The 27,878-nt window shown below is 38.9% G+C and overlaps 2 protein-coding genes across 2 annotated transcripts in view; one reads left to right on the top strand and one right to left on the bottom strand.

Annotated features, from left to right (window-relative positions):
- Window positions 1–27,878, bottom strand: part of ARL13B (ARF like GTPase 13B) — a gene marked incomplete at its 5' end in the record, with an annotated part of 59,012 nt that overhangs the window by 18,568 nt on the left and 12,566 nt on the right. The window contains 4 exons of the mRNA XM_080919147.1: window positions 78–280; window positions 1,390–1,495; window positions 15,632–15,881; window positions 20,474–20,544. Of these exons, the coding sequence (XP_080775273.1) occupies window positions 78–280; window positions 1,390–1,495; window positions 15,632–15,881; window positions 20,474–20,544 (630 nt within the window). The remainder of the gene's footprint in view (window positions 1–77; window positions 281–1,389; window positions 1,496–15,631; window positions 15,882–20,473; window positions 20,545–27,878) is intronic.
- Window positions 9,495–10,373, top strand: STX19 (syntaxin 19; the record flags this gene model as incomplete). Its single annotated transcript, XM_080918997.1, has 1 exon — window positions 9,495–10,373. The coding sequence occupies one exon, from the start codon at window positions 9,495–9,497 to the stop codon at window positions 10,371–10,373; it is 879 nt and encodes a 292-aa protein (XP_080775123.1).

Here is a 27,878-nt window from a genome sequence, read left to right as displayed (position 1 = left end):
CAATAAGCAAAACAAACAGGCTAAAGCTGCCCTCGCTGGTATTCAAATGAACTGTGTGGTGAGTTTAGTCTATTTACCTTTCTTCCCGCAACTTCCGGACTCGCTCAGCCCTCTCGAGTTTCTCTTGTTCCTCAAGAGCTCGCTGTTCAGTTGTGTCTTTCTGGATGCGTTCACTTAAGGCATCAAAGTCTTTTGCAATGATATGCAGTAGCCAATAAAGCCCCTTTTTAATGGACTTGTCAATTTTCTTTCCATATCCCAAGACTGCTGAACAAGGTTCCTAAAATAAATCAGTTGATTCAATGATTAGGAATAAAACTTCTCTACACAAACATAGCCATTAACCATTATATAAAATTATTTGGAAAAGCAAAACATAGCCTTTTGTAATATTTTGCAATAACTAAATTTAGTATTACCAGAAGTTGAAAAAATTATACATGCTATATTACATTATATATGAAAACTTCAGATAAAGTTCTATATAAATCTACTGGAAGACAAACTGACCTGGCTGGGGAAAAGTACTTGTATTTATCAAGAGCACCTGGAAAGACCAGGCACGGCACAAGTCTTTATTTCCAGCACTCTGGAAGGAGAGGCAGGTAAACCTCTCAAGAGTCTGAAGCTAGCCAGGGTGACAGAGACAGAACTAAAATAAATAAGTATTTAATTTTTTGTCAAAATTAAATAAGTAAATAAATAATAAATAAATACCAGAGGGAAGTAGAAAGTTTTAAATTCTGATGCCAATAAATTTACAGCAGCAGACACTCATATAATTCTTACAACGTAATGATCTTTTTCTGAAGTTTGAATAAATTCTCTGCCACATTCCTTAAACTGTATGATGATTCACACTATAATTTTAACATAATTTTATAACTTAAAAAATCATATTAAGTCTCTTAAGCTAAAATTGTATAGTTCTTTTTCTTTCTAATTTCCAAAGTTTGTAACCTGAAAACTGATTTAATCAGCAGTAACTAAAACAAAGAGTAAACATAAAATCTTTGAAACCATGTAGAAAGTTTCTGAAGGTTAGAGAAAAACAAACAAAAAAGAAAACCAAAAAAATCAAGAGACAGTATAGAGTAAAAATGATTCTGAGATCTTTTTCATTATCTCTCACATTTATTTATTAATATGGGGTGTGCAGCAAACATGAGCAATACAAGAAGTCAGCAGAAAACCTGCAGGAGTCTGCTGCCTCCTACCATACGGATCCCAGGGACTGCACAGCTGTCAGGCAGAGTGATGACAAGCCAGGCTCCTGAGAATTATTTTCTAATCGACTATCACTTTATTAGAAGCCAAGTTTTCTGAACAAACTTAGAGAAGCAATAATAAAAACGTAGAAGTGGTAATGATAATGACAATACAACTTACAATCTGACACAGGCACTTGTGCTCGTTGACCAGCTTTTCCAGAGAGAGACACTCAATCACATCAGCTTCTCCTAAAGCCCCCTCCTTGTCTTGTTTATTTGCCAACCTAGGAGGACAAATGAAGTGTTTGTACAGCGAATACAGTCATATGGCATCTGATCTGTCTTAGGCAGGGTCGTCTGTTCCCACTGGTTCTACAACAGGCCAGTTCAGGGAATACTGGAGACGTTATAATTTTACAGAGTTACTGTTCTAAAATCTAGTGTGGAAGAACTTGCTACCTAAAAGAAAAAGCTACCAGCAAGAAAGTACAAGCAACCAAGAGACCAGTAATGAAAACTACCCAGAGAAGAAGAAGCAGGCCTCCTTCAGAGGACTGAAGAGAAAACCTGGGCCTTCTCCTTAAAAGCAATGCTGGGGGTGCAACTGTGGAAATCAGTGTGGAGAGGTCTCTCCTATTCCACCCGTCTTTGTATGCACCATCATTTCATTATCGCTCAGTTCAGGTTCATACTGCTCCCTTTAAAATACCAACAGGCATATGTGTAGGCAGCACTTCAAAGTTTACAACTGCCTGCTATGGATACCATGTATCTTTTGTGCCATGATCTTTTTAACACAGAATCAATCCTGAAAGGATGATCTTGACACTTGGTAAGAAATCTACAGAGTTCACTGGAAGCTGCAAAAGGACTCATCACAAAGCTGGTCCACATTCTTTCAGGAATCTAGCAGTGCAGGGGTTGTTCCTGGCTCTCACAGAGCAATGCTCTCCTACTGTGAAGCAGGCATTCTCAGTGGGGAAGGAGAGGGAGGAGGAAAGGAGCAGACTCAAGGAGTCAATCCAAATTTCACTTTGATTACTGCTATGTTCATCCTACCTTGAAGCACTATCCACAGTGGGCGTGGCAACATAAAAAAAAACTATGTTTAGAAAGTGGATTCTAAGAAAGAACTTTTATTCCCAAGTTTCCTTATAAGTATTTCTTCTTGGTCTGAATTGATTTTCTATTTCTATATTGGTATAATAAATAGAAGAAAAGTACTGTATAACTTTGCGATTCTACAATGGAAATTAGAGAAACTTACTCAAAGTAAAACTAACAGTATACAAACAGAGTGAGGTAGGAGGCTCAAGTCCTCTTTGACTGTTCTTTTTCCAATCCTCCTTAATTTTGTGAGTTAAGCTCTATTGGATTTTCAAACAGAAGAGAGTTTAATCATAATAGGAATGTAAACATCTGTACATTATGCTTCTGTTCATTTCTACATATGGCTACTTCATCCTGTGCTTTTAAGTCTTAAAATCTGCAAACAAACCTCTGTCTGGATACGGCAGCATTATTTGCAAGTAAGGCATTCTGAAGGTAATATAGACTGGGGACAGGGAATATACTCAACCTCTGTGTGGACAATTTAACAAGGACTTCCTGTTACCATGGAGCTGCAGTGAAAATGATCTTCCTTTAATCTAAGGAACAGATGAGGAACAGGCAGAACCAGATTCTCCAGGTGTGAAGTAAGCAATCTGCCCTTCTCATTTGATAGTTACAGCAAATGTACTTTATCTACAACTTATTTGACTTCACTGTTTGGCTTTCAATTAACTGTATGAGAACCATAAAGAGAGCCTGTGGCTTAGAGTGACCCAACATTTGATCAAGAATTACACTCCATGGCACTTGGACTTTCTCTCAGACTAAGAACTCTAACACCCCAGGTGGGAAAACAACAAGAACAAGAAACCAAGGTAAATGAATTAAGTGAGCTATTCTCTCTCACTCTCTCTCTCTCTCTCTCTCTCTCTCTCTCTCTCTCTCTCTCTCTCTCCCTCCCTCCCTCTCCCTCTCTCTCTCTCTCTCTCTCTCTCTCTCTCTCTCTGTGTCTGTCTCTCTGTCTCTGACTCTGTCTGTCTGTCTCTGTCTCTCTGTCTCTCTCTTTGTGTGTGTGTTATGTGTGTGTGTGTGTGTGTGTCTGTGTGTGTGTCTCTGTGTGTGTGTGTGTGTGTGTGTGTGTATGCTGTTTAAGTAGAAATGGTAAACTAACTGAAACCGCAATTTTGTGACAGGAAAGAATAATTCTGGTGGTTTAGTTCCTTTCTTGTTTAGATCAGAACAGAGCTACAAGCAGCTGATCTGTTCTTGCTGTGCTGAACTGAAGAGAAGTGAGGTATAGTTACCAACCATAAACAAAATCACTACTTTTTAATCTCTAAAAACAACTTGTTTTAGAAAAATTAGAAAACAGATCCCATGGAAACAAACCTAAAATTCTTTCTTTATAGACAATAAATTAATGAGACTATGCTTATTTTAGACAGGACTTTCAAACTTAATATTGAACTTTGAACCCAAATTTGACAGAAAAATATTGATTTCTTCATTCTTATTTCCCAGGATCTGCTAAAACTAATTTGAAGAAATTATAAAATAGTTTGGTTGGGACTACTGTAAAATACAAAAGCCCTCAAGCATTTTAATGCTGCAGACAGTTTATTGAAAGTACTGAAATTATAAAACTTATAGTTTTTCAAGCTATTAGACCAGCTTAACATTTATACAGGCCCAATTTAAATGAAATATATTTTCCTAAGTTGTAATTGTTACCATATTTGAATTTAATAAATACCAATTCAAATTAATATAACTTTTATAACTGGATCTCTCCTCAAGACTTTGCACTTTGAAATTTAATATGAAGATTACTTCATATACACTCAACTTACCTGAATCAGATAAGCAAAAGTTGTTTTATTTTAAAACTCAATAAAAAGAGAAATGGTTTTACAAAACAACTTAGTTCAACAAGACAACACATCTACACTGAATCTGAAGATTACTAAAAGAATATATTATTGAGAATGTAAGCTAATTCAAACTTAGAGAATATATATAGTAAAATTCCTCATTTAACCTTGAGCTAGGCAACTGATGAATGTTGCCTTTATGGACAGAAAGAAAATGCATTTGCTAAAGTGATTACTCATAGTAACTACAGAAAGAAAAATTTACTCTGACCTTACAGAGAGCCTGCATCTCCCCAACCCTCAGTGTTGGGATTAAAGGCATATACTAACAGTATATTTGTAAAGGCTCTAGGTAATGAATGTTCATGTATGTCTCTAGGAATCTGCATTCTCAGTAACAGGGTGGAAAGAGTTTCTCCAGTTTGCTTTTCTCTTTCACAAGAAACTACTACCAGTTATTTCCATATGTATCCACATCACACTATTTTTTTTCCTTTATTCAAACCTATGTTTAAGCTCTCAGATATACAACATTATGGGTCAAATTCAAAACACACAGCAAATTCAAAACCATACGATAGTTAATTAAATATAATCAGAGATAATCTTACCTTCCATGGACAGACTGCTACCACACTAAGAAAACTCCATGAAATAATGATCTCATAAATTTCATCTAGCCTAGCCAATTAATATTCTTATGAGTTTCATACTTTATACTTTCTTGAACTACACTCAAAATTTAAATTCAAGTGTGCTTAGATTCTAACTGGTGGATGTAAAATGAAACAGGACACAGAGATACATATAGTTATGAGCATCACCTGCTAGAAATGCACAGTCAGCATGGCAGTGCAGCTGAGCACTTTCATTACGTGAGCTTTTAGGCAGACACAAGAACGGGAAGAGAATGCTAAATATGTTACCACTGCCAAGGTCACCACTATGGTTCATCAAGGCACACAGCCATTTTAGAAATGACTCCATTCTTTCTGAAATACAGAGGAACATTGGGTATAACCTTAACTTTAAAACTATCAATTTAAGGCATAGCTGCCCATGCGTTTAATCTCAGCACCGGGAGGCTGAGGCAGGTGGATTTCTGAGTCCAAGACCTGCCTGGTGTGCAGAGCTAGTGCCAGAAACCAGTGGTAAACAGGGAAACCCAGTCTCAAGCAGGCAAGCAAAAAAAGAAAATATCAATTTAAAACTATACCAATAGTTTTTACAATAGCACAAAGTACCAGTTCTACAACTCCAGAGGGACAACAGACACAGTTACATGCAGGAATTAAAAACAAATACACTGGACTAGAAGAAAATAGTCTATCTTAGAGGCTAGGACTTAGGGTTCAGATATTACAGGAAATAAGACTAAATTTCCTAGATGAACTAAAAACAAAACATATTCTGTACAGACATAGAAATATCAATTTTAATTTGCCCAGGATTATATCTGGACATGCAAAAAAACACAGAAAACTGAGACCTCTCTCTCTCTCTCTCTCTCTCTACCTAACTACCTACTTATCTACACATAAACACAAATGCATATGTTGCTGTGTCTGTTTGTAATGCTATAGAGTAGCATGCATTTCTAGCATAGAGCAAAGTTTTCAGCCTCTGGATCTGAACATCTACTACCTGGACAATAGTGGACAAACCCCATGGGCTCCACATGGGAACAACCAAACAACATTAAAATGAATCCATAATCGGACACTAAAGGCATTCCAAATTATTTAATACTCCAAATGGCACAATAAATATACTTGTCTACCTTCAAGAATATAGACAAAAGTTAATGACCACCTGAGAGAAAAAACTTATTACCAAGAAAGATAACCTAATAATATAAAGAATTTTAATGTACATATTCAATATCCCAAGGAAATAATTTGACACTATACTATTCGTCTTAGTTAGAGTTTCACTGCTGTGAAGAGACACCATGACCAAGGTAACTCTTATAAGAACAACATTTAATTGGGGCTGGCGTATAGGTGCAGAGATTAAGTCCACTATCATCAATCTGGGAACATGGCAGCATCTAGGCAGGTATGATGTAGGAGGAGCTGAGAGTTCTACATCTTCATCTGAAGGCTGCTAGTAGATACTGACTTCTAGGCAGCTAGGATGAGGGTCTTAAAGCCCATACACCGTGACAGACATACTCCAACAAGGCCAGCAATACTCCAACAGGGCCACACCTTCTAATAACGTGACTCCCTGGGTTGAGCATATACAAGCTATAACAGTATCCAACAGCAATGATGCACACCATATGTACATTATAGCTGACCACATAAACATCATCTACTTTTATGCATGTCCTGGCACTGAGCAGCAAGAAGAAACCTAATTCTATTGACATGCTTGCATTTTCACACCAATAACATGGTGATAAAGAGAAATATTCTAATATTTATGTGCATTTTATATGGACACTTGACACATGAGTATACATATGTGTCCATTTGCATACCCCTCTGCACTTAAAGAAGCCAAAGAAATGTATTGGGTGTTTCCTTCTGTCACTCTTCACCCTATTGAGACAGGGTCTCGGTCTCTCAGTGAACAAGAGTTAATTGGCTTGTGGCTAGACTGGCGAGCTGACCAACCCCAGTGAGCCTCCCGTTCTCACCTCCTCCCCAGCACTGGGGTTTCATGCTTCTATAGTAAGTGCTCTCACTGAACCATGTCCTCAGCTTTTACCCAATTTGTTTCGTGTATATATATCAGAGATTAACACTCCTCCTGTATGCTCCCCACTAAAGATCTTTAAAATGATGCTATGTTTAACCATGTTGTATGGACAGACTTTCATTCCGGAATTCCAGAGTTGAACAAAGATTCCCTGACCTGCTTAGAAATGCCTTTCCCTGCTGAGCTGTCCAAAAACCACTTCCTTCTTGAAGATTTTTTAAAAAATTTTATTAAATCCTACTAAGATTTTTCTGTCCTATTGTTAAATTTCAAAATTGATGGAGGAGCTGGCGACATGGTTCAGTTGGTAAATTAGGCACATGCCAACCTTGATGACCTGAGTTCATTCTCTGAGACCTAAGTTTTGGGGACAGAGCGTTAATCTTGTACATGGTCTTCTGACCTCTGTGGCATGCATCAATAACACAAAGAGAAAGAGAGAGAGAGGGAGAGAGAGGGAAGGAGGGAGTAGGGAGGGAGGGAGAGACAGAGAAACAGAGACAGAGACCGAGAGAAAGACAGAGAGAGAGAGAGAGAGAGAGAGAGAGAAACAGAGACAGCCACACAGAGAAATAACAATACCAATAAATCCAATTTAAAAATTGATGGAGAACATTGTTATGCCTATTCTACTAAATTTCAGGTTTTACTGGACCTGCATGTAAATAAAATATATGTTAATTCTATAGTGTGACTCAAGATAAAAATTATAAATATACTTACTAGAAAGAGCTCTTTTATTACACAGAGCAATGATTTCAATCTATTTCAATGATTTTCCTCTTTGTATGTTTCTCTATTTACACTCTGTGTTCCGCTGGGAATTCCTAAGTTATGTGTTTCCATCACATAGCATTCTATACTCAATGTGCCACAGATAGCATAACTTACATGGTACAAATATGTTTCTTGGCTTATTATACTAGTACTATGCCGGTGGCTCTGATTAAAAGCATGGATTGAAAGCCAACATTTTGTCATAGATCACTGCTGTGCAGCCAAGTCTGTTTTGTAGATATAAAGATGCTTTCTAAAGTACTTGATATTTCAAATGCTTTCAAGAATATATTTTTTTACTTTTACATTTAGTACATACTTGGTGTTAATTTAATGTCTGAATCTCCGCACAGTTTCAGAGACTAAAAATAATTCTGCATTAAGCATCATGAATATATCCGATAACTATATGTGCATGTGAAAAGATCCAAATTGTTGATTAAAAAAAAACTGTATAAACACTGAGTCTCACAGTGGCATATCCTATGAGAGCTTTACCTATTCAATATTAAGAAAATGCCTAGCGATCAGTGAGCTCTTTATATTTCCACTCTGCCTTCTCAAAACCATGACAGCATTACGTACCTTTCTAAGTTCTAGAATTAGGAAAATAATTTAGTGGTTTATTAACAAGAGCTTTGATTCATTTAATTGTGTGTGCGTGTTTATTATTACCTTATCATTATATAACATATTCACTTGATGTGATGCTGTGGACAATTAGGAGCACTAGGTGAAAATGTAAATTTTATTTTAACATATAATCAGCATTCTCAGGTACAACTATTTATAAACATGTTCTCAAGTATCTAAAGGTGATTCCTGCACATTCTGCCCTAGAAATTTTGAGATCCTTGAAAACAACTAGGAATGAGAGGAAGGCATAATCAAATCAACAGTATTTTTTATATATGTAACAGATAGAAAACAAGGCTATATAAAATATGCTAGTTCAAAAATCTAATTTTATATATGCTGCTTAAAATCCATATAAAACTTGTTCTGTCATTATGTTGATTTTAATTGAAGTATGCATATTTAGCAAAATGAATATATCTAAAGATTTTATGTATATATGTGTTTTGTCTAAATGTATGCACGTATACCATATGCATACATACCCGGTCCCCACAAAGACAAGAAGAGGGCACCAATCCCCTGGAACTGAAGTTACATATGGTTGCGAGCTGCCATATGCTTGCTGGGAAAGGAGCAACCTAGTCCTGGTCCTTGCAAGAGCAGCACGTGTTCCAACTGTTGAACCACATCCCCAATCCCAGAAAAAAAATGCATCTATTTCAAACATGACATACACTAAATTAAGTAAGAAAGCTATCATTACCAATGGAATTTTCGGGGGGTAAGGGTCAGCCCTAAAACTGACAGTACAATCAAGGCAACTTCTCTAAGAGAAAATCATGTTGCAGACAATACGATGACACAGATGAAGTTATCTGAGGGAAACTGTACCCTCACCATTGCTTCCTCGGCTACTACACTCAAATGATGCGCAGCAGGAGCAACCATCCAAAATAATTCCTAAATCATCTTACATTAGTTTCCCTATTTTGGTAATGTCTATGAGGAAATTGTTTTTTATTTTCCTTGTTTTCTCTTTTTGGCCAAGTTCTTATTATATAGTTCAGGTTAGCTTCAAATGTCATATGTAGCCTAGGATAGCCTAGACTTTGCCATATGTACTCTTGCCTTAGCCATCACATATTGGCATTATCCTAATTGTAAAAATTTCTTGTTAGAAAGTTAGAACAACTTTTGCTAAGAGACACATAGCTCTCTCACCCTAACTGCCAACTGGGAAAAACAGCAACGCCTTTGTTCAATTCCACTGCTTCTGTTTCTTAGGGGGCAAAGGAAGATGAAAGACCGACTTCAAGAGTTAAAACAGAAAACCAAGGAAATAGAGCTCTCTCGGGACAGTCGGGTGTTTTCGGAGGAGGAGCAAGGGGTGCTCATCCAGCAGGCTGTGATTTATGAGAGAGAGCCTGTGGCTGAGAGGCACCTACATGAGATCCAAAAACTACAGGAGAATATTAACAGCTTTGTGGATGATGTTCAACGATTTGGACAGCAACAGAAAAGTCTAGTGGCTTCCATGAGAAGGTTTAGTCTACTTAAAAGAGACTCTACCATTGCAAAGGAGATAAAGATCCAAGCAGAACAGATAAACAGAGCACTGGGTGATGTAGTCAAAGAAGTGAGAAGGTCAGAGGTTGAAAATGGTCCATCATCGGTGATCACAAGGATACTGAAGACACAGTATGCTGCGATGTTCCGCCGCTTCCAGCAAACCATGTTTCTGTACAACGACACAATAGCTTTAAAGCAAGAAAAGTGCAAAACATTTATTGTCCGTCAGCTTGAAGTGGCGGGAAGAGAAGTTTCTGAGGAGGAAGTGAACGACATGCTTCACCATGGCAAATGGGAAGTTTTCAATGAAAGCTTACTTACAGAGACCAGTATCACTAAAGGACAGCTCTCAGAGATTGAACAGAGACACAAGGAACTTGTGAATTTGGAGAACCAAGTGAAGGACCTCCGGGACCTTTTCATTCAGATATCTCTTCTGGTGGAGGAACAAGGAGAGTGCATCAACAACATCGAGGTAATGGTGAACAGCACAAAAGATTATGTTAACAACACCAAAGAGAAATTTGGACTCGCTGTGAAATACAAGAGAAGAAACCCCTGCCGGGCCCTGTGCTGTTGCTGCTGCCCATGCTGTGGCTCCAAATAAAGATGCTATTTGAAAAACTCTCAGAGTTTAGGGATAAGGTGTCCACATTTCAGAGTCTTGACTTAGTTGTCTTCATTTCATGAGTCCAGGCACATATGTTTTATCATTGCTAAAATGGTCGTTTTACCCCCCAATATTTACCCACTGACATTACAGGACCTGCTGAAGCCAATGACACAAGACAGATTTACTGCTTTAAGTGAAAGGTGAAAGGTCTTACATCTCTGGAAAAATATCAACTTCTATTGGGCATTTCTGTACTCTTAAGATAAATATTCAACCAAGTGATAACTATTTTATTAACCTGGCTTACTTGACAATATTTTGGTAATTAAGAGTTGTATAAAATAAGACCTCAAAAGATGCCACAATGCATCACAATGAAACCAAATGGTTTTATACCCAGATAGGTGAGTAAACTTGGTGACCACTGGGGCTTGGGAAAACTCAGTTATAAACTTGGTGAAGAATCTAACTGGGGAGCATCAGATGTAAGACCTAAGGTGAGGTAAGACAGTGCTTGTTGTGAACTTGGATCTGGACAAGAAACTGAATTACATATAGATCAGAGAAAGGGCTTGAGAAAGTCAAAGAAAAAGGCAACTGTGTTCTCGAATATGCAATAGTACTTTATGATAAAGCAAGCACTAAAGAAAAAAGGAAGTATAACTTAATAAAGAGGCCTAAGCTGTGTTCAGCCGTGTGACCTCCGCCTGACTCAGTCTCCAGAGTGCTTGGAAATACACAGGATGCACGTCCGAGCCCGTCTGCCCCTTGGTTGTTTAAGCCCCATCTTTATTTCACTGCTTGGTTTTGCTCTCTGTGCCCCAGCTGTACTGTTGGTTTCTTTGGTGGAGTAGGTCACTCTTTCTGGAGTTTCTAAACTCTGCTTCTTATGCTGAAATAACCTATTCTTATTGTCACCAATTTTATGTTCACTTGAACATTGCCAAGGGTCAGTGGGTTGGGGTTAGACACCAAAAAGTTATTTAGGTTTCCTACTCAAGAATACCATGCTTCTTCATTACTTTATGCTCTTTTGGCTTTGTTTTTAGTAAACTTAATCATTTCTCACCTATGAAAGCAGCATGGTAATCATATGTTTTTGTTTCTATTGCTATTATAGAGTAATATTTCTCTCCAGTAGATGTGTGCCACTGCTGTTGTTAGAAAAAGATAATCGCCTTTGAGAAGTCCTTCCCCACTGTTCATCCTAGCAATCCTGAGACTGTCTCGTCTCATCGGCCTTACTGTAAGTGTCAGCTGGACTAAACCATCTTACGAATCTGCTTATCACATGCTTTATGTGCCAGAGTGCAAGTTTCTGATTGATTTGCTGTGCGAGTGCAGCCAACATCCATAGTCTGTGACAGTGCTTTTTCCTACCCCAGACTTTCTCAGTTTTGATTTGTATGCCCTGCCTGCCTCCTTGAGGATGGGAGGCAGCCGTTCTGCTCCAACCCAGGCACCTCCATTGTCCCGCACATCCTGGCCCTTACTGTTGCACTTTTTCCATCTCTTTGCGGTATATAAAGAGTTCCTCTTGTGGGCCAGTGCCTTTAGCGCAGAGTTCTGTGTTTCTTGCTATTAGGTATCCTAGAATCCTTTCATTCCACATCGCTTCAGGACTCCGCACTGGAGGGCTCTACCTGTTCAAACTCTCGGCTAGGATGGTAGAAAAAGTGAGAGAAATCTTGTGTGGCAATGTCTAATTCCTTAAAGAACCCGAAGACAGAACTGTCACTTAAGAAGAGCAGAGTTAGGGGAGGAAGAAGATGAACTGAAACTATGAGATAAGAGAGAAGGGTTAAAATGCCCTGAGAGATGCCGGGCTGATAGCCAGGAAGCCCTCCAGGCCCACGGGAAATGTGCTGGGATAACATTAATGTGATCAGTACACTCACGTGCTTCTAACCTAGTAATGTCCAGCAGCTTGACTGCTCGCAGAGATTGTGGGGATGCCTGTCTGCTCTGGGCAGTGGCTCGTCCTGTGGAATGGCCAAATGTATGTTGAGGGAGCTGGGGAACTTCAAAGGATTAAAATGTCATGTTACATGATGTCATAAGTGCTGTAAAGTAATTTTAATTTAAACTATAAGTTGAATTGTTTTCTACTATGCCAGTTATCAAGCATCCAATGTGGAAAAGATGCTTCATATTCTAGTTTAAAATGCTTAAAGGAGCATATTATAAAAAAGGTTCATTTAAGATGAATGATAAATTCAACAGCTGACTAGATAATTATGTCAATTTTCTCCACTGTTCCTTTGACATCTTTATTTAGTTTTACTGATATTTGGTTACAGCTGTTCATAAGTTATTCATAATGAAAACTAAGACTGTTAAGTACTATTTAATATGCATTAATTCAATTATACCCAGATGAATCTATAAAAGTTTCTTTGGTTAGCATTTTATCATGCTCTTAAAGTAAAAATTAAGGACAGACTTGTTGAAAAGCAGTGAATAATAATATCTTTCATTGCCACATTTTCTTTTCATCATATTAGTATGCTGTACATATTGATAGGTTCAACAATGAAATTACCACACATGCATTTTTGTGCGTGAGCATACTGACATTTTTTGTCTCTCTTACCTTTCTCTGGTAGCTCTTTAACTACTCTTAGGTCATTGTCCCCGCTGCCCACCCCACATCCTGGGTCCCACCTTAGATTTTAGATTCTACATACAAGAGAAAAATAATCTTTGCTTTCTGTCTCTGGATAATGTCACTTAACCTGCTGACACTTACTTATACCATTTTTTTCCAAATGACTTGATTGTGTTATCCATAGCTCTGTATTGGTGGACGCCTGGGTTCATGCCATAACATGCTATGATAAATGTCATACAGCTATATATTCAATTGCTTAGTATTATCCTAACCTAAGCAACAAGCACAACATGTTTAATCAATTGTTGAATATTGCCTACTTTATTTCCATACTTCAACAAAGTAAAAGCAATACATTTTTTCTTAATATAACTATCTGAAAGAGAAATCTAATTTTTGAAAGAGTTAATGGAATAATCTTGGAAAACTGCTAGCTTGCAAACAGAAGGCAAACATAACAAATGGAAGAAAACTATTAAGGACATTTTGGTGCATGCCAATATCACTAAGCTGGTTTAAGTGGTTTGAATTCATGTAACACTTGGAAACATGATGTCATTGGCAATACTATTCCAGTCCATTCACAGAACATTAGGAACACTCTGCACACCATGCTTCCATTATCTGAATTCACAGCCGGCACAGCATCAAATCCTCATCTTCAAGCGGAGTTACAAGAAGCAATAACAGGACTGTGGTGGCTGCACATCTGTAATCCCCATTCTATGCTAGAAGATTGCTGCGAGTTCAAAGTCAGCCTAGGCTACAGTGTGAGACCTTGTCCCAAGGAAACAAAGGAAGGAAGAGTAAGAAGGGAATTGAATGGAAATGAGGTGACAGAAAAGAAAGGGCAAAGGGGAGGAGACTGGACCTTCTTCTGGACTATCCGATTCCAACGGTCTCATCAAAATATTGGAGGTCTGCCATAAAAACAGTGATACCAAAGATTCATGGCAACATGTTAATGCCTAGTAACACGGCCGAGTATTTGTTCTAAGTTTTCAAGAGTGTGGTAGGAACAGAAGTCTGTGACATACAGCTGGAGAAAGCTGGGAGTGTAAGACCTCAGTGGAAGTAATGACAATGGCAGCTGAGAGGGATATACTGCAAGACAGAGCTGATGGCAGTAGCCCCAATAATGCCCATCAGTAGAGCACTCAGGATAAAGCTAGTCAAGACAACCACATCCATGTCTAAGATATGGCTGGTTATGCGACTCAGGAGTTTCTACTGCAGTAAAGACTCCTTACTGTATAACAGCTCACTATTCTAAACTAGATTAACCCAGGTACAATTCTTACTATTCTGAAAAGAAATTTTACACAGTAGCTCCAGAGTTATTCTGGATAAAAAGTATTAGATTACTCAACCAAACTTCAAAAAGGTGATGGACTGGGTAATTTATTAACTCTCTAAAAATAACTTTTAAGACTGCACAAGAGAAAGGATGTCCACAAACAGTATCTGTCTTCTGAAGACATTGCTATGAACTAGGGCTGACGAAAATGTCAGTATATTAGGTTTTGTAATAAACTTTTTCATTCAGTTTATTTCATAGGGAACCAAATAGTGTCTTATACCATTAATATAAGCATAGATATATAGATGAACAAAATCAAAAAAAAAAAAAAAAAAAAAAAAAAAAACCAAAGAAAAACAGATACACGACCATTTGGATAAAAAGACATGAACTTCCCCCGCCATGATAACTAATTATTCTTTTATTTTTACTTTAGAACTGCTCAGTTTCTGCTTAAAACTTTTTCAAAGACTACTTTAGCCTGTAGGGTTCACCAAGGTTCCCTTTCATATATACGTGTGTTAACATTTTACTTCAGTCTCAATAACAGTGAGACTCAGCTTTAGAGGTGAGGTAACTTCTTAATTCAAACATTTAAACGTTTACAAGCATAAGCTTCACCCATAAATGACCCAATAAAACTGCAACTGTTATAATCAAAGCTTTAAATTATCTGCTTTAAAAATCTTCATCTACTATTGAGAAGCACAGGAAAGAAACTCCTATTTTTTGCAATGTAACCATGTTGGCTTGATGTTTTTTGTACTTAATAATGAATTACAGGAATGGGAGCAAATAGTAACTTGCCCTGAAGCACAATCTGAGTCGATGGACTTTTGTTGGCTTTGTCTCACATTATAGCACCACCTGGTGTTCATGGTGCACAAATGCTATGAACACCAAAGTCCCTTCTCTGTGTCTAGAAATGTTCAGGCTTAAGAACAAAAGAAGGCTCAGAAAGGAGGAAATACAGGGACAAATAGAGGAGCAGGGACTGAAGAAAAGTCATCCAGAGACTGCCTCACCTGGGGATCCATCCTACATGCAGCCACCAAACCCATGCACGATTGCTGATACCAAGAAGTGCTTATTGGCAGGTGCCTGATATGGATGCCTCCTTAGAGGCTCTGCCAGAGTCATGCAGATACCGCTGAGCAAATTTAGAAGTTTGCTCATAACACAGCCTCATTCTCTACTCCCGACCAAAAGCAACACAATAATTTAACTACAAGCAACTGTACATATTTATTATACTAATAGGTGACCACCTAGGCTCACTTAGAAGACAAAGAGCTCTTGGCTAATGCTCCTGTCTGCGTTTCCAGCAGCACTCTTACTTACACCAATATAGGCTTTCCTGATATCCTAGGGTGTCTTAGCACTTCTGACATTGTCTCCTTTGTTTCTTCCATTCTCTCTTCATCACTGGAATCCACAACAAATATTACCCCATAGGATTCAGCATAATAATTCTTCCAAATTCCCCGAATTCGTTTTCCACCTCCTAAGTCAAAGATGGTAACTTCAAATTTTCCTTGTCTCAGATCGATTTTAGAAAATCCAACAGTGGGAGCCACGTCTTCAGGATGCTCTGTTGCAAATGATACAAAAAGAAAAAAAGAATCTTTAGGCTTTAATAGCATCAATTTATCTCAACTACAGAAATCCCCTAACAAGACTTATTCATGGCCTTATAAAATGGAAAGATCACTTGCTGATGCAATAAACACTACTTCTGAACACACTTCTGTGAGAGAAGGGCTAATGACAAGTTTCACTACACACAGTTAGGAATTTGGGTCTTCTTTGTCTGTACTATTGTTTGTTGTTGTTTTTCAAGATAGGGTTTCTCTGTGTAGCACAGGTGGCCCTGGAACTTGGTATGTGAACCAGGCTGGTCTAGAACTCAGAGATCCACAGGCCTCCTGCGTGCTGGGATTACAGGCATGTTCCACCACTGCCCAGCTGTTTGTTTTATTTAATTTCTATAATCTTAGCAACTAACATAAAATAGGCACTTAACAGTTACATGTGGAATGGATGAGTTCTTATGATAAACTTCTCTATTTTCCAATCAGTTTAATCTTTCAACATCATGACAATCAAGGGATCTATTACAAATTCTACAGAAGAATAAGGGAAGTCAGGAATATTTAGAAAAAAAGAAATTTGAAAAATCAAAAATGGAAAAAGCTGCAAAGAATAAGACAATTATTTTCAAATCAGGTAAATTAAAGCTACAATTGTTATAAAGATACTTTTAAGGGCATCCAGCAAAGAGATTTCAAATTCACTTTTTTAGAAAGATATCACTTCTATGTTGTAATACATTTATAATTGAAGGGTTTGGGATGAAAAGAGGAATTGTGTATCTGAAAGCACAAACTATAGGACACATTGCCATACGGGCCAAGGAGCGGCAATGATCACAAGAGACTTAAAGAGCCCAGAGAAACACCAAAGACTTGCTACAGCTGATGGGTTAGGTCAAGGCTGGGAGCAAGGACACCTAAGCAAGACAAGTGAGAAATCAAACAGGCAAAAAGACATTGACCATTTACACTGGATCAAATTCCCAACAGTTTTTATTCAGTTTCAATATGCATTTGAGACAAGTTCTCTTTTGCACCCTAGGTTGGCCTCCGATTTGTGGTTCTCCTGCTTCAGTCTTCCCATTGCCTAAACATCAAGGATTCACTACCATGCCTAGCAAATGGCTTCAGTGAATACAGGTAGAGGCCAGATTGAACAGGGTCCTGAAGCAATGGCAGAGTCCCTGCCTTGCAGCTTGAGTAAGCGCCACACCACTACATAAATCAGGCACAGTGTCATTTGAATATAATCTTAGCATTTTGGAGGCATAGGCAGGAGAATTAATAAAGGCAATGACGATGACGACGATGATGATGGTGATGATGGGGCAAGTCACAGCCAGAAAAAAACTGCTGTCTTTAAGTATGAACTAAAAGACACCCCAGGAAATTAGCAGTGGAAGCAAAGTCACTATGGTGGAGCATGGGCCAGGGAACTAAGACTGGAGCAAATGCTAAGGTGATGAAATAACTTTATTAGGGACCAAGGTACAAAGATAGAGTTATGGTTACCATCATCAGAGAACAGACAGTGAAAAACACAGAAGTCATGGATCTGGAGAGATGGCTCAGGGGTTAAAATTACCAACTGCTCTTCCAGAGGAGCAGGGTTTGCTTCCAGCATGAAGCCAGCAGCTCACAGTTATCACTGACTTTCGTTCTAGAACTCCCGATGCATTGTTCTAGACTCTGTGGGCACCAGGCAAAATTAATTGTTAAAAAATATAGACAGATCACACGGAATATCTATGTCCTGTGAGAAGACTGAGGAGATCCTATGAGGGAACTCAGAAAAAAAGATGAAGGAAAAAGTAGGTCAAGAGCAGTTTCAGAGACTAAGGAGAGTAAGAGGAGAGTATGGGGAGTGGCACAGAAGGGAGAGCGAGAGCACTGTTCTCAGCAGAGAATGAAGTAAGCAGAGACAGTGGTGGGAACAGCCCTAGAAACTAGTCAGTATTAGTAATCGTTTGGGCCGAGGCTGCAGCTAAGTGGTAGAGCACTTGCCTGGCATGTGTGAGACTCCATTTGGAGGGAGAGAAGGAAAATGGGAGATGGGGGTGGAAGAGGAAAAGAGGGTTGCAAAGAGGAAGAAAGGAAGAAGGGGGAAAGGAGTGGGAGCAGGAAAACTGTTTTCATGGTTATTTCAGCAGAGTAATGCATACCTATATTCCAAACATCAAGGAGGGTGAGGCAGGGAGATCATGAGCTTCAGACCAGCCCTATGTCAAAGAGAGAAACAACAAAGCATGTCCAATGTTATAGGGCAAGTGGAGCCTGGACCCTAATCTGAGCCTTCAGCACTTTAAAAGTTTTGACTTATGAAATTAGACTTTCAGGACTACAAAGCCGGAAAGGATATCCAGGGCAAGGAACTCCCTAACTCAAGATTTGTGCTTTAACCTCTTTACAATCACTATACCAGCAAAGACTGACTTCCATTTAACTCTGCTCTCTCTTTCAGAAATAAAAAATTCTTTTATCAACTGCTATCCTAGCACTAGTTTTCAAATTTGATTTTGAAGTAAAATTTTAAATATGTACACAGGTATATTAAATGCAATCTTCAATAAAAAAAAGATTTGTGCTTTAATACAACACAATATTCAAATACATTTCTCCCGACAAATCCTTTTCTAATGGTTTCTCGTCATTCCCTATACCAGCTTCACCATCTAGCATTACAGCCTATCTTCTACATCGTCCCAGGAGGTGGATCAATGTCTGTGCAGCTGTAATGCTTAGCACACAGTACAGTCTATCCATCTCTGTAATCACTGACTGGTGAGCTGTTACAGATCGACACACGTGGCCCTCAGTCTTTAGACTACAGTAACATGTATGTTAAGACCCAGTAAGTAAAAGACAAAACACAAATGGTGTTTCTTACATATCAAATCATATGCAAGATATAAGCCAAATAATTATTCATCAGATTTCTCCTCTGATCTGTACAGTGCTTGACCTATTGTATCAATCATATACATACGCATATGTGTATATAATATGTGACTCTAATATAGTGTAGATATCTTAATACCATACACAGCAAGAGATAAACCACAGGAAAATGAAACTTGCTACTCAACATAACATAGTTTGCTATAAGAAAACAGTATTGGATAGAAATTCCTAGGAATCTATTTTAGACTGGGCATATGGATGTTTACAAAAGACACTGATTCCCAACCTCAGTGGCAGCTACTTGGCCATGAGAGGAGCATGTAGACTAAGGAGTGGTGGTTTGTTAAGTACTTAACAACTTACCGGGAAGTAGTGGGAGAACTCTTAACATCTATTATTTGCCCATCTCCATAATGAAAAAATTCCCACTATGACTGATTCCAAACCAATTCTAGCTACTAGGAAGAGACCCAGGAGGAGAACTGGGCAGACAGAAGACACTGTCTCTTGCTACTGTGTCTGGTTTACTATACAGAAGCATTAGTGGGATCCAGAACACCACTGCTTCTTGGCAACGGCGTGTGAACCAAATGATGCATCAGCTTCTGGTCCATGGTCCTAAGGGAGAAAAGAATGTCCTCCCCTTCTCTTCTACCACTTCCTTCCAGCGCAAATCAAGCTACACAGAGCTATCTGAAGCTAAGTAGGGGAAAGAAAACAGTAGGGATGCCAAAGTTGATGGGGAGAAGTGCTGAATCCCTCGTATCATGGAATGCCATCCCAGACCTAGATGACGTTTGTATGCAAAAAGGGAAATAAATTTCAATTTTGTCGACCACTATGACTTCAGATCTGTTGCACCAGTCAGACCTATTTCCAATGAACGAATCGTTTTGATGGTCAGGAAGATTAACAACAGCCCAGTGGGGAAAAAAAGCAACATTCATAACAGGAAAGAGACTTTTAGAAGCCTTCATGACATAATAGATGAAAAACAATGGGGTATGGATTTGAGAAATAGCTATATAGAGGAAGTCAGTGTATTTTTTAAAAAGCTAGCAAATTCAAAAAGAAAAAAGAAAAGAAAAGGAAAGAAAAGTAAAACGGGAGATGAGCAGAGAGAGTAAAGTAGGCGTCATGGAAGGGCAGTTTTCAGAGGCTGTCTACTGTTCCCAAGAAGTGTGGTTTTTACAACTGGGACACCCAAATGAGTGAAAGCGCCCTCAAAGGACCCAGAGGCTGAAGAAGCAGATAAACCAGAACTCAGAGACGTGCTAGGTACTAGTAGAAGTGGGCCCCAAAGGAGACTGTGCATTTACACCCTGTTCATTCTCGGTCATGGCGGAGAACAGTGTTTACGGAAGAGAAGTCTACAAGGCAAAAATGAGTCTTTAGTGGCTCAAGTGTGTAATCCTAGCAACTGAGATGCTAAGGCAGAGGAGTGCTAGTTCAAGGCGAGCTTGGGTTACATCCCGTCTCCTGCTGATCATCAACATCAAAGAAACTACACCTATTCTAATCTGGATTTTGGGAGTAGAGGGGCACTGGGAAGCCTGAGTCTATCCATAGCATATATATATTAACAAGAAAAAGAAGTGTACTGTCTCCATCTAATTAACATGCAATAAAGCAATTTAACATAAACAACTTGGAAAATGTAGACTTCCGAAAGCAAATATTTTCTACTCACCTCCTTGGATTCCCTTTGCTGTGGCTGTTTTACCAGCATTATCAAGTCCGACCATCACAAGTGTCACCTTTCTTAAAATAATAAAAATTTAAGATCATTTTCTTTGTTCATTTTGTGTGAAGTGTTTATTCATTCAAGCAAAATTTAATGAGTATATACTATATACCAGACAATAGCAGTTCTCAACCATCATAATGCAGTGACCCTTTAATACAGCTCCTCATGTTGTGAAGACCCACAACCAAAATTATTTTCATTGCTCCATTATAAGTATAATTTTGACAGTGATATGAATCATAATGTAATTCTCTGATATGCAGGATATTTGATTTATGACCCCAGTGAAAATGTCTTTTGACCCACCCACCCAACAGGGTTGCAACCCACAGGTTGAGAACTCCTGTTCTAGAGGCTAGAATGACTAGATTAATGTTTCAAAACAGAGTTTATGAAGATGCCACAATATCTTTCTATTGTCCTCTATGCAGATATTATAAAATATATGTCTAGGAGATAAGGAAGAAACAAAGGAAAGAATGAAAAGGGAGTGGCCAATCAGCATAAAGGACTCAGCTATCTAGTGAGTGAACCAGGAATTTCTGCCATTTGTCTGTCTTACAAAACACATGAAGAATTCTCATCTCTGAGATTTCAGGGCCATGTCAGATAAAATCTTAAACACAACATAATAGCATGCTTACTAACTGAACTATTAACATATTTAGGAAGAAGCTTTCTAATGTTACAAAGGATAAAACATTTGCCTTCCCTAGAATGAAGAGAACAACAAACCTCTAGTTCAGCTTCACAGGTGGAGGCAGTGGAGCCCATAAAAGCACATAATTGGTCAAAGATCACGAACGCCATGAATCTGTTAGGCAGTCACACCCAACACCTAATACTAACTTCTAGTAACTTCATAAACCTGGGGAAGGTATATCCTGGTCCTACTGACATGGAGATTCAGGCCCCTAGTAAAGCTTATCCCTGGCCAGGGTGATCTCTGCACAATGTAAAGTATGGAACAGCCCATCACCATTGTGGATCTAGGCGTGAAGCTGCTTGGAGAACACAGAGAAAAAAATTACAGCATAGCATGTCTGTCACATTGAGACCACAGGATAGAACATAACATGAGCAAGACTGGAGGAATTCAGAGCTCTGGAGGGCACAGATACAGAGGCAAAACATTATTAATGCTGCCCGCAATGTTAGTTTTGACTTGTAATTCTTTATGTATACATGCCATATACGGAACATGGAAGAGCTCCAGACACCCTCTACTGGCCTGAGAAGGCATTGCAAGCTAGACAAGCCTCAGGGTACTTTGGATGATCATAAAGCTATTCTTCCTAAGACATGTGGGTGGATGGGGGGGACTTCCTGGGTAACTCAGCAAGATCCCAGTGACTGGTACACTGTGGGACTTGTACAATTGCTTATACAAGGTCTGTGTAGGCTCTGCTGCAGATAGAGCCTTTTGTTTGTATTCCACACCCATGCCACACCCTGGTCCCAGCTATATAGTCACAGTATTTTGGTCGATTTCTGAGTCCACTGGGAGGACCCAATCAACAGCTTCTTCAGATAGTGTTTTCTTTGATAAAAGTATAGCAGGCTAAAGCTCAGAACATGTAGAAAGGCCAGCAGGGATGGGCACCAGAGGATGAAGGAAGCCGAAAGTAGGTAGACATAGATGAAGGCCGTTTCTAGAAGAGTTCTAGGAACCTCCCAATCCCTAAGAGTTGAAGTTACCAATGCTCCAAACACTACTAGCCACTGTAAAGGCCAGAGATCTCAGTACAGGGGCCACAGCGTGGCGACAGGTGAGTCCTAGGACGTGGTTTGGGACCTTTGGCTAGCAAGCCTTTACATCTACTACTGCCATCTGCTGTCCAAAGCTAAGAATTACACTAGCTGCCTAGGCACTACCGCTCAGGGCAACACCTCCAATCTCAGTGTCTAGGGCTGTTACTAACTGGTCTCTGGCTCCTGGAGTCCTAATCTCCTCATTCTTAGCACTTGGATCTATACATCTCTGAGTCTATCCTAGCTTGAGTGCACTTGGCACTCAAAGGCCTGCGTCAAAGCACACTGCAGCTGCCTGCCCAGACTCCCCAAGTAGGCCAAAGGAAACCCAGGCATTGCCTGGATTAGGAAGGAATGCAGGTGTATGCAATTCTCACTGACAACGATCTTAAAGGATGCTTAAAATCAGAATTAAGATAACAGCCAATGGTGTTCTTTAATTTCTATGTGTGGCTCTGTTGGATCTGTACTTTTATTTTTGCCCTCTCTCAAATCCTAGATATATTCACAGTGCACAGTCAGTACTCACCCCCCCCCCACTCAAAGGACAGAGGTGAAGGGGTCAGGCATTTGTGGAAGAGATCACAGGCTAAGTCTTCCGAAAGGCAAGCTGGTCAATTATCATAAAACCATTGATATGATTCTATGCATTAATCATGAATGTTGAGGTATTTAAAATAAACCTATTTATCAACTTTCACCATAACAAACTACAAACACACATAAATAACATTTTTCTTTTTAAGTTTACATTTTATGGCAAGAAAAATAGTATAATAAACTGAATAGGTATGAATTATGTAGTATGTTAGAAAGTTGTTAACTATTATGGGGAAAAAGAATAACATAGATGAAGAAAATGTGACCCAAGAGTGGAAGATGGAGGTCGGGAAGGTGTCACACAGAGTGATCAAGGCATAAGAAGGTAAGATAGAAGCAAGGCCTTGAAATGTTTAGCTACACACATGTCCCCACAAGCAACCACAGCTGGTGTAAAGACAGCAGCTAATAGACTGTGTGGGAAGGCTACAAGGTAAATTTACACTGCAAAGGACAGAAAAAGGACAACAGGTCAGGGACTGATCAGAAGTCAGATTCCATACGGTCGATGGGCTCTAACAAAACTGGCTCTTACATGGCTAAAATGAATTTATTCTGTATGTTAGTTTCCCTTGCTAGCCAAGAATCCTAGTCTTTTTTACATGAGCTGCAATTAAGCACAAAGTCACCCTTTTCTGTTCACACGTTTGAGACCATGAAACTGTGTATAAAGCCTCCGATATCCTAAGCCAAAATAAATAATGCTCCCTCTTAAGTGATTTTTATGATACTTGGCCACACAGCCTTACTAATATAACTGCATTTAATCAGTGCAGTCAAGATAACCGGCTCCTGCCCAATGAGGTGTCCATCTCACAGGCAGAGGATGTCTACATTCTGCCACTAGACAATTCAAACTAGCCATACACCTATGAACGGTACTCACTGGGAGGGAAATGCGGAATCAAACATAGAAGCCTATATATGCTGGACAAGCACTACACTGTGCTACACTCGCTGTCCTGTGACTCCTGTACATTATAAATCTATTCAAGACAAACAACCAAAGTGTCCTTCTCAAAAAAACATTTTAGAAAATATAATACTCAGCCAGGCACAAAATAATCCTCTATGACATTCTATTTTCACTTAGGAGTACGCTTGAAATTCTTAAGATTATGATTTAAGATACTTGAAAAGAGGCTTCCCTGAAGACATGGTGAATAAAATAAGTGTTAATACAGATAAGAATCATAGCATGAGTTGACCGTAACATTTGGTGGTTTTTGGGATTTCTTTAAAGGTTAACAGCTATCTAAAATGAAAGTCTCTGCAACTTTTTAGAATAATGAAGGGACACAGTACTTTGCACTTTAAAAAGCACATGTTACTATAGCTTTTTAAAATATGGTAAATTATCACTGGGACAGTTTGGCTGTGGTGCTGTATGACAAGAAGGAAATTAAGGATCATCTTTAATATGGCCTTGGGATCGCACTGGCCATATGCCCAGCTTTCTACCCAGGAGAACACAGCACTCAGCACTCTGCACCGGCAGAGTCCAGGAAAGCTGCCACAGGCAACAAGATCAATCATTTTGTCATTTGTTCAGACAAGAGCTCAATAAGATCATTAGGCATTAAGGACATAAAACTGTCCAAACAAGATTTCTACCCTAAATATAATGCTTCTCCAGTGACAATGACAAAAGCATTAATATTCCTATCCCGGGGCACTATGATAACTTGAATGTTCATTGACTTCTTTTATGATTCTCTAATTGCTAATGTGAATTAGGTCCTTAATACATACCAGGTTCTGTAATGAATCACAATTTGATCCCTTATAACTTAAAAGATGAAATATGAATAATAAAATCAAATGCTTAATGAGAGAAACAAAGGGACAGACAGACAGACAGATAGACTGAGCAAAGGGGCCTTATACAGCCCACAGAGATGAGGGTAAAAGAATGTCCTTAAACCACGTTCTGCCTGGGCTAGACTGTGAAAGCGGAGAGTGCCAAGCATGGGGAGGGGAGTGTAGGGGAGCAAGTTAAAGATTACAGACTGGTGGCAGCATGAGAGGGCATCCTAAGCTCTGTAGTTGAAAACAAAGAAACAAAGCAAAGCATTAACTAACACATCTCAGAATAAAAAATGCAGTGAAATTTTCATATTAAAAAAAAAAAAGAAAAAAGCCAGACATAGGTGGCACACACTTGGGAGGCAGAGGCAGGTGGTTCTCTGTGAGTTCAAGGCCAGCCTGATCTACATACTGAGTTCCAGGTCAGCCAGAAATATATAGTAAGACCCTGTCTTGGGGAACAAAAAGAAAAAAAAAAAGATCACCAGCTCATAAGATGCTCTGGGGTAAATAAATGTGCTTGCTGCATAAGCCTGGTGACATGAGTTCAATCCCTGCCACCCACCTAGAGATGGAGAACTGACTACATTAAAGATCATCTGACCAATCCCCAATATATATAATCACTCGGCTCTAGGTATCTTTATACTATTAATACACACACACAACAAGGTTCAAGGCACTCAGATAAGTCGGCACCAATGTGTCATAGAGGCCTGCAGTTAAGTCCTAATTCTGCAATTTCCACACAGTATGACCTTGTACATATTACTGATCATAATTTCATCAATAAAATACAATGTGTACAACAACCATGCCTGTGAATAAGGTGAAATTTAAATTATACTATGCAAATAGTCTGTGCATGACCACAGCACACAATAGATGCTCCGTCTGAAGCCATTCTCAACACAGGCCTGAGCACCAGGCCAGGAAACCTCCAACTGGTCCATATTCTTTAGGAGGGGTAAGTAGTTCCACATGCACATGTTGACAGGTGCTTGCTCTCATGGCCGACGTCTGAAATTGAGAGATATTGACTAGGTATTTCAGTCACATAAGTGACAGCGTAACCCATCACAACAACCCAGGAAATGCACAAGAGACAGGCCAGAAGACAAGAAAGATAAGAACACTTTAAACTTGGGATGGCGTGGGAGAAATGAAAAAAGTTTCTAGAGAAGTTAGGAGAGAAACAGTATCAAATGCTGCAAAATTCTGTGACTCTCAGTGGGTCACCAGGAGCAGTAACAGACACATGTGATCACAGTCTTAGGGACACTAAGCAGGAGATTAGTGGAGTCCAGCCTAGGGTACTTGTGAGAAGTTATCTCAATAAAGAAAGAAGAAAGGGAGGTATCTTGGTACTCAGTAAAGAAAGAAGGAAATACGGTGTCTTGATACTCACTACCTGGAATTAAGTACCTCAGAACTGAATGGTCTCCATTCATCTCAGCTTTGCAATAACTAAGGCTTTGACTTAAATGCCAGGTCTCCGAAGTTCAAAGGTGTTTCTATCATTTATCTTCATGCTGTGCCTGGAGCAAGGGAGGTACAGGACACTCTAGGCTAATAAGAAGTTAGCCCACAGCAGTTTCAAGGGAATATTTATCACACAGTATTATCAAAACAAGAGCAGACACTACTGCATTACAGAGTAACCTGAACCACATTTATCCTAATTATCTACCCACTTTTGCAAATGCATTCCAAGTTAGGAAGCCAGGAACAAAGGCTCCTTTTCACAAATACAGCCTGAATTTTCCCCCATTCCTTTACCCAGCACCCTCACACCTTAGCTCCTGCATCTGTGGCTGGGCTTTAATCCCAGCCCTTGGAAGGCAGAGAAAGGTGGCTCTCTGAGTTTTCAGCCAGCCATATAAAAAGGTCTAGTCCAGCCAAAGCTATATAGTGAGACACTGTCTCAACCTTCCTTCTAGAGGCCAAAAACAAAAAACAAACAAAACAAACAAGCAAAAAAAAGCCAAAAAAACCCTAAAACAACAAAACAAAACAAACAAAACAAAACAACAACAACAAAAACTTATTTATTTATTTATTTATTTATTTATTTATTTTAAATCTAACCAGGGTATTTTCTGGTTGAAAACACAGAATCAAGTTCAAGCTTGGTAGTTTCTTCCTGCCATCCCCAAGTACAATGGCCACAACACCTTCTGCCCCACATGGTCACCCCAAGCAGCCCTCATAGTCTTTTCAGCTAGACCTTGTCCTCATCAACTGGACAGCACCTGTGAGGACGGTGCCAGACTGTCGTCATTAATTCACAAGCCTACTTTCCTATTTCTTCTATACTGAAGAAGTGAAGCTAATGCAAAAGATTGCAAGTGAAAGTACTGTCCTGAACTTAGTTCATAGACACCTTTTCATCAGTTAATTGTATATTCCATGTCCAACTGACTAAAAATTAATGGAAAAAGTTCATGTTCATGGACAAAAGGTAAAAAACAGAAATATTTTAAAATTAAAGCAATTCTTAGGAATCAGGAAACAAAAGGAAGTGATGGAGACACTAAAAGCCTGGTTATACATCTCTCAAGGTATTTGCCTCAAGGTGAAGACTTCTGCAGTGAGAGCACCAATATTTGATGTTACTCCCAAATTGAGTACATGAAGACATCTTACTTGAGGGTTCCTTTTTATCTAACATATGTCAAAAATAATACCAGGGAGCCTGGAGAGATAGTTTAGCACTTAAGAGCACATGGAGTCAGATTAGATTCAAAACACCCACATCAACTATGTCAAAACCACCTATAACTTGAACTCAAGTTATAGATATAATTAAGATATATTGTGTATTATGAAACTGTCATAGAATGAATACATCTGTCAACTTAAGATAATACTTAAACTGAAATAATTACATAAAAAAGATTTCTAATGTTACAAATATTATACATTTCAAAGATATAATCGTTTACTTAAAAACTGAAGGACAAAGCGGGACACACTACAACTACATTACTAAAAATATTTTAAACTTCATACAGCAAGTTCTAAAACTTGAACATAAATACAAATATATCTCTGGTACTTTTTTAAAATCCAAAATCCCACTTCTTTTATTAAGTATAAACAAGAAGCACACAGGCAAAAAGAATGTTAGACACTTGAGTTTAGCAGGCAGCACACTAGATAATCCTTGCTAATCTGTATGTAAAGCTTA

This window comes from Micromys minutus, assembly GCF_963924665.1.
Source record: "Micromys minutus genome assembly, chromosome: 7".
NCBI classification, from domain to species: domain Eukaryota; kingdom Metazoa; phylum Chordata; class Mammalia; order Rodentia; family Muridae; genus Micromys; species Micromys minutus.
This window is presented reverse-complemented; position numbering and strand designations above follow the sequence as displayed.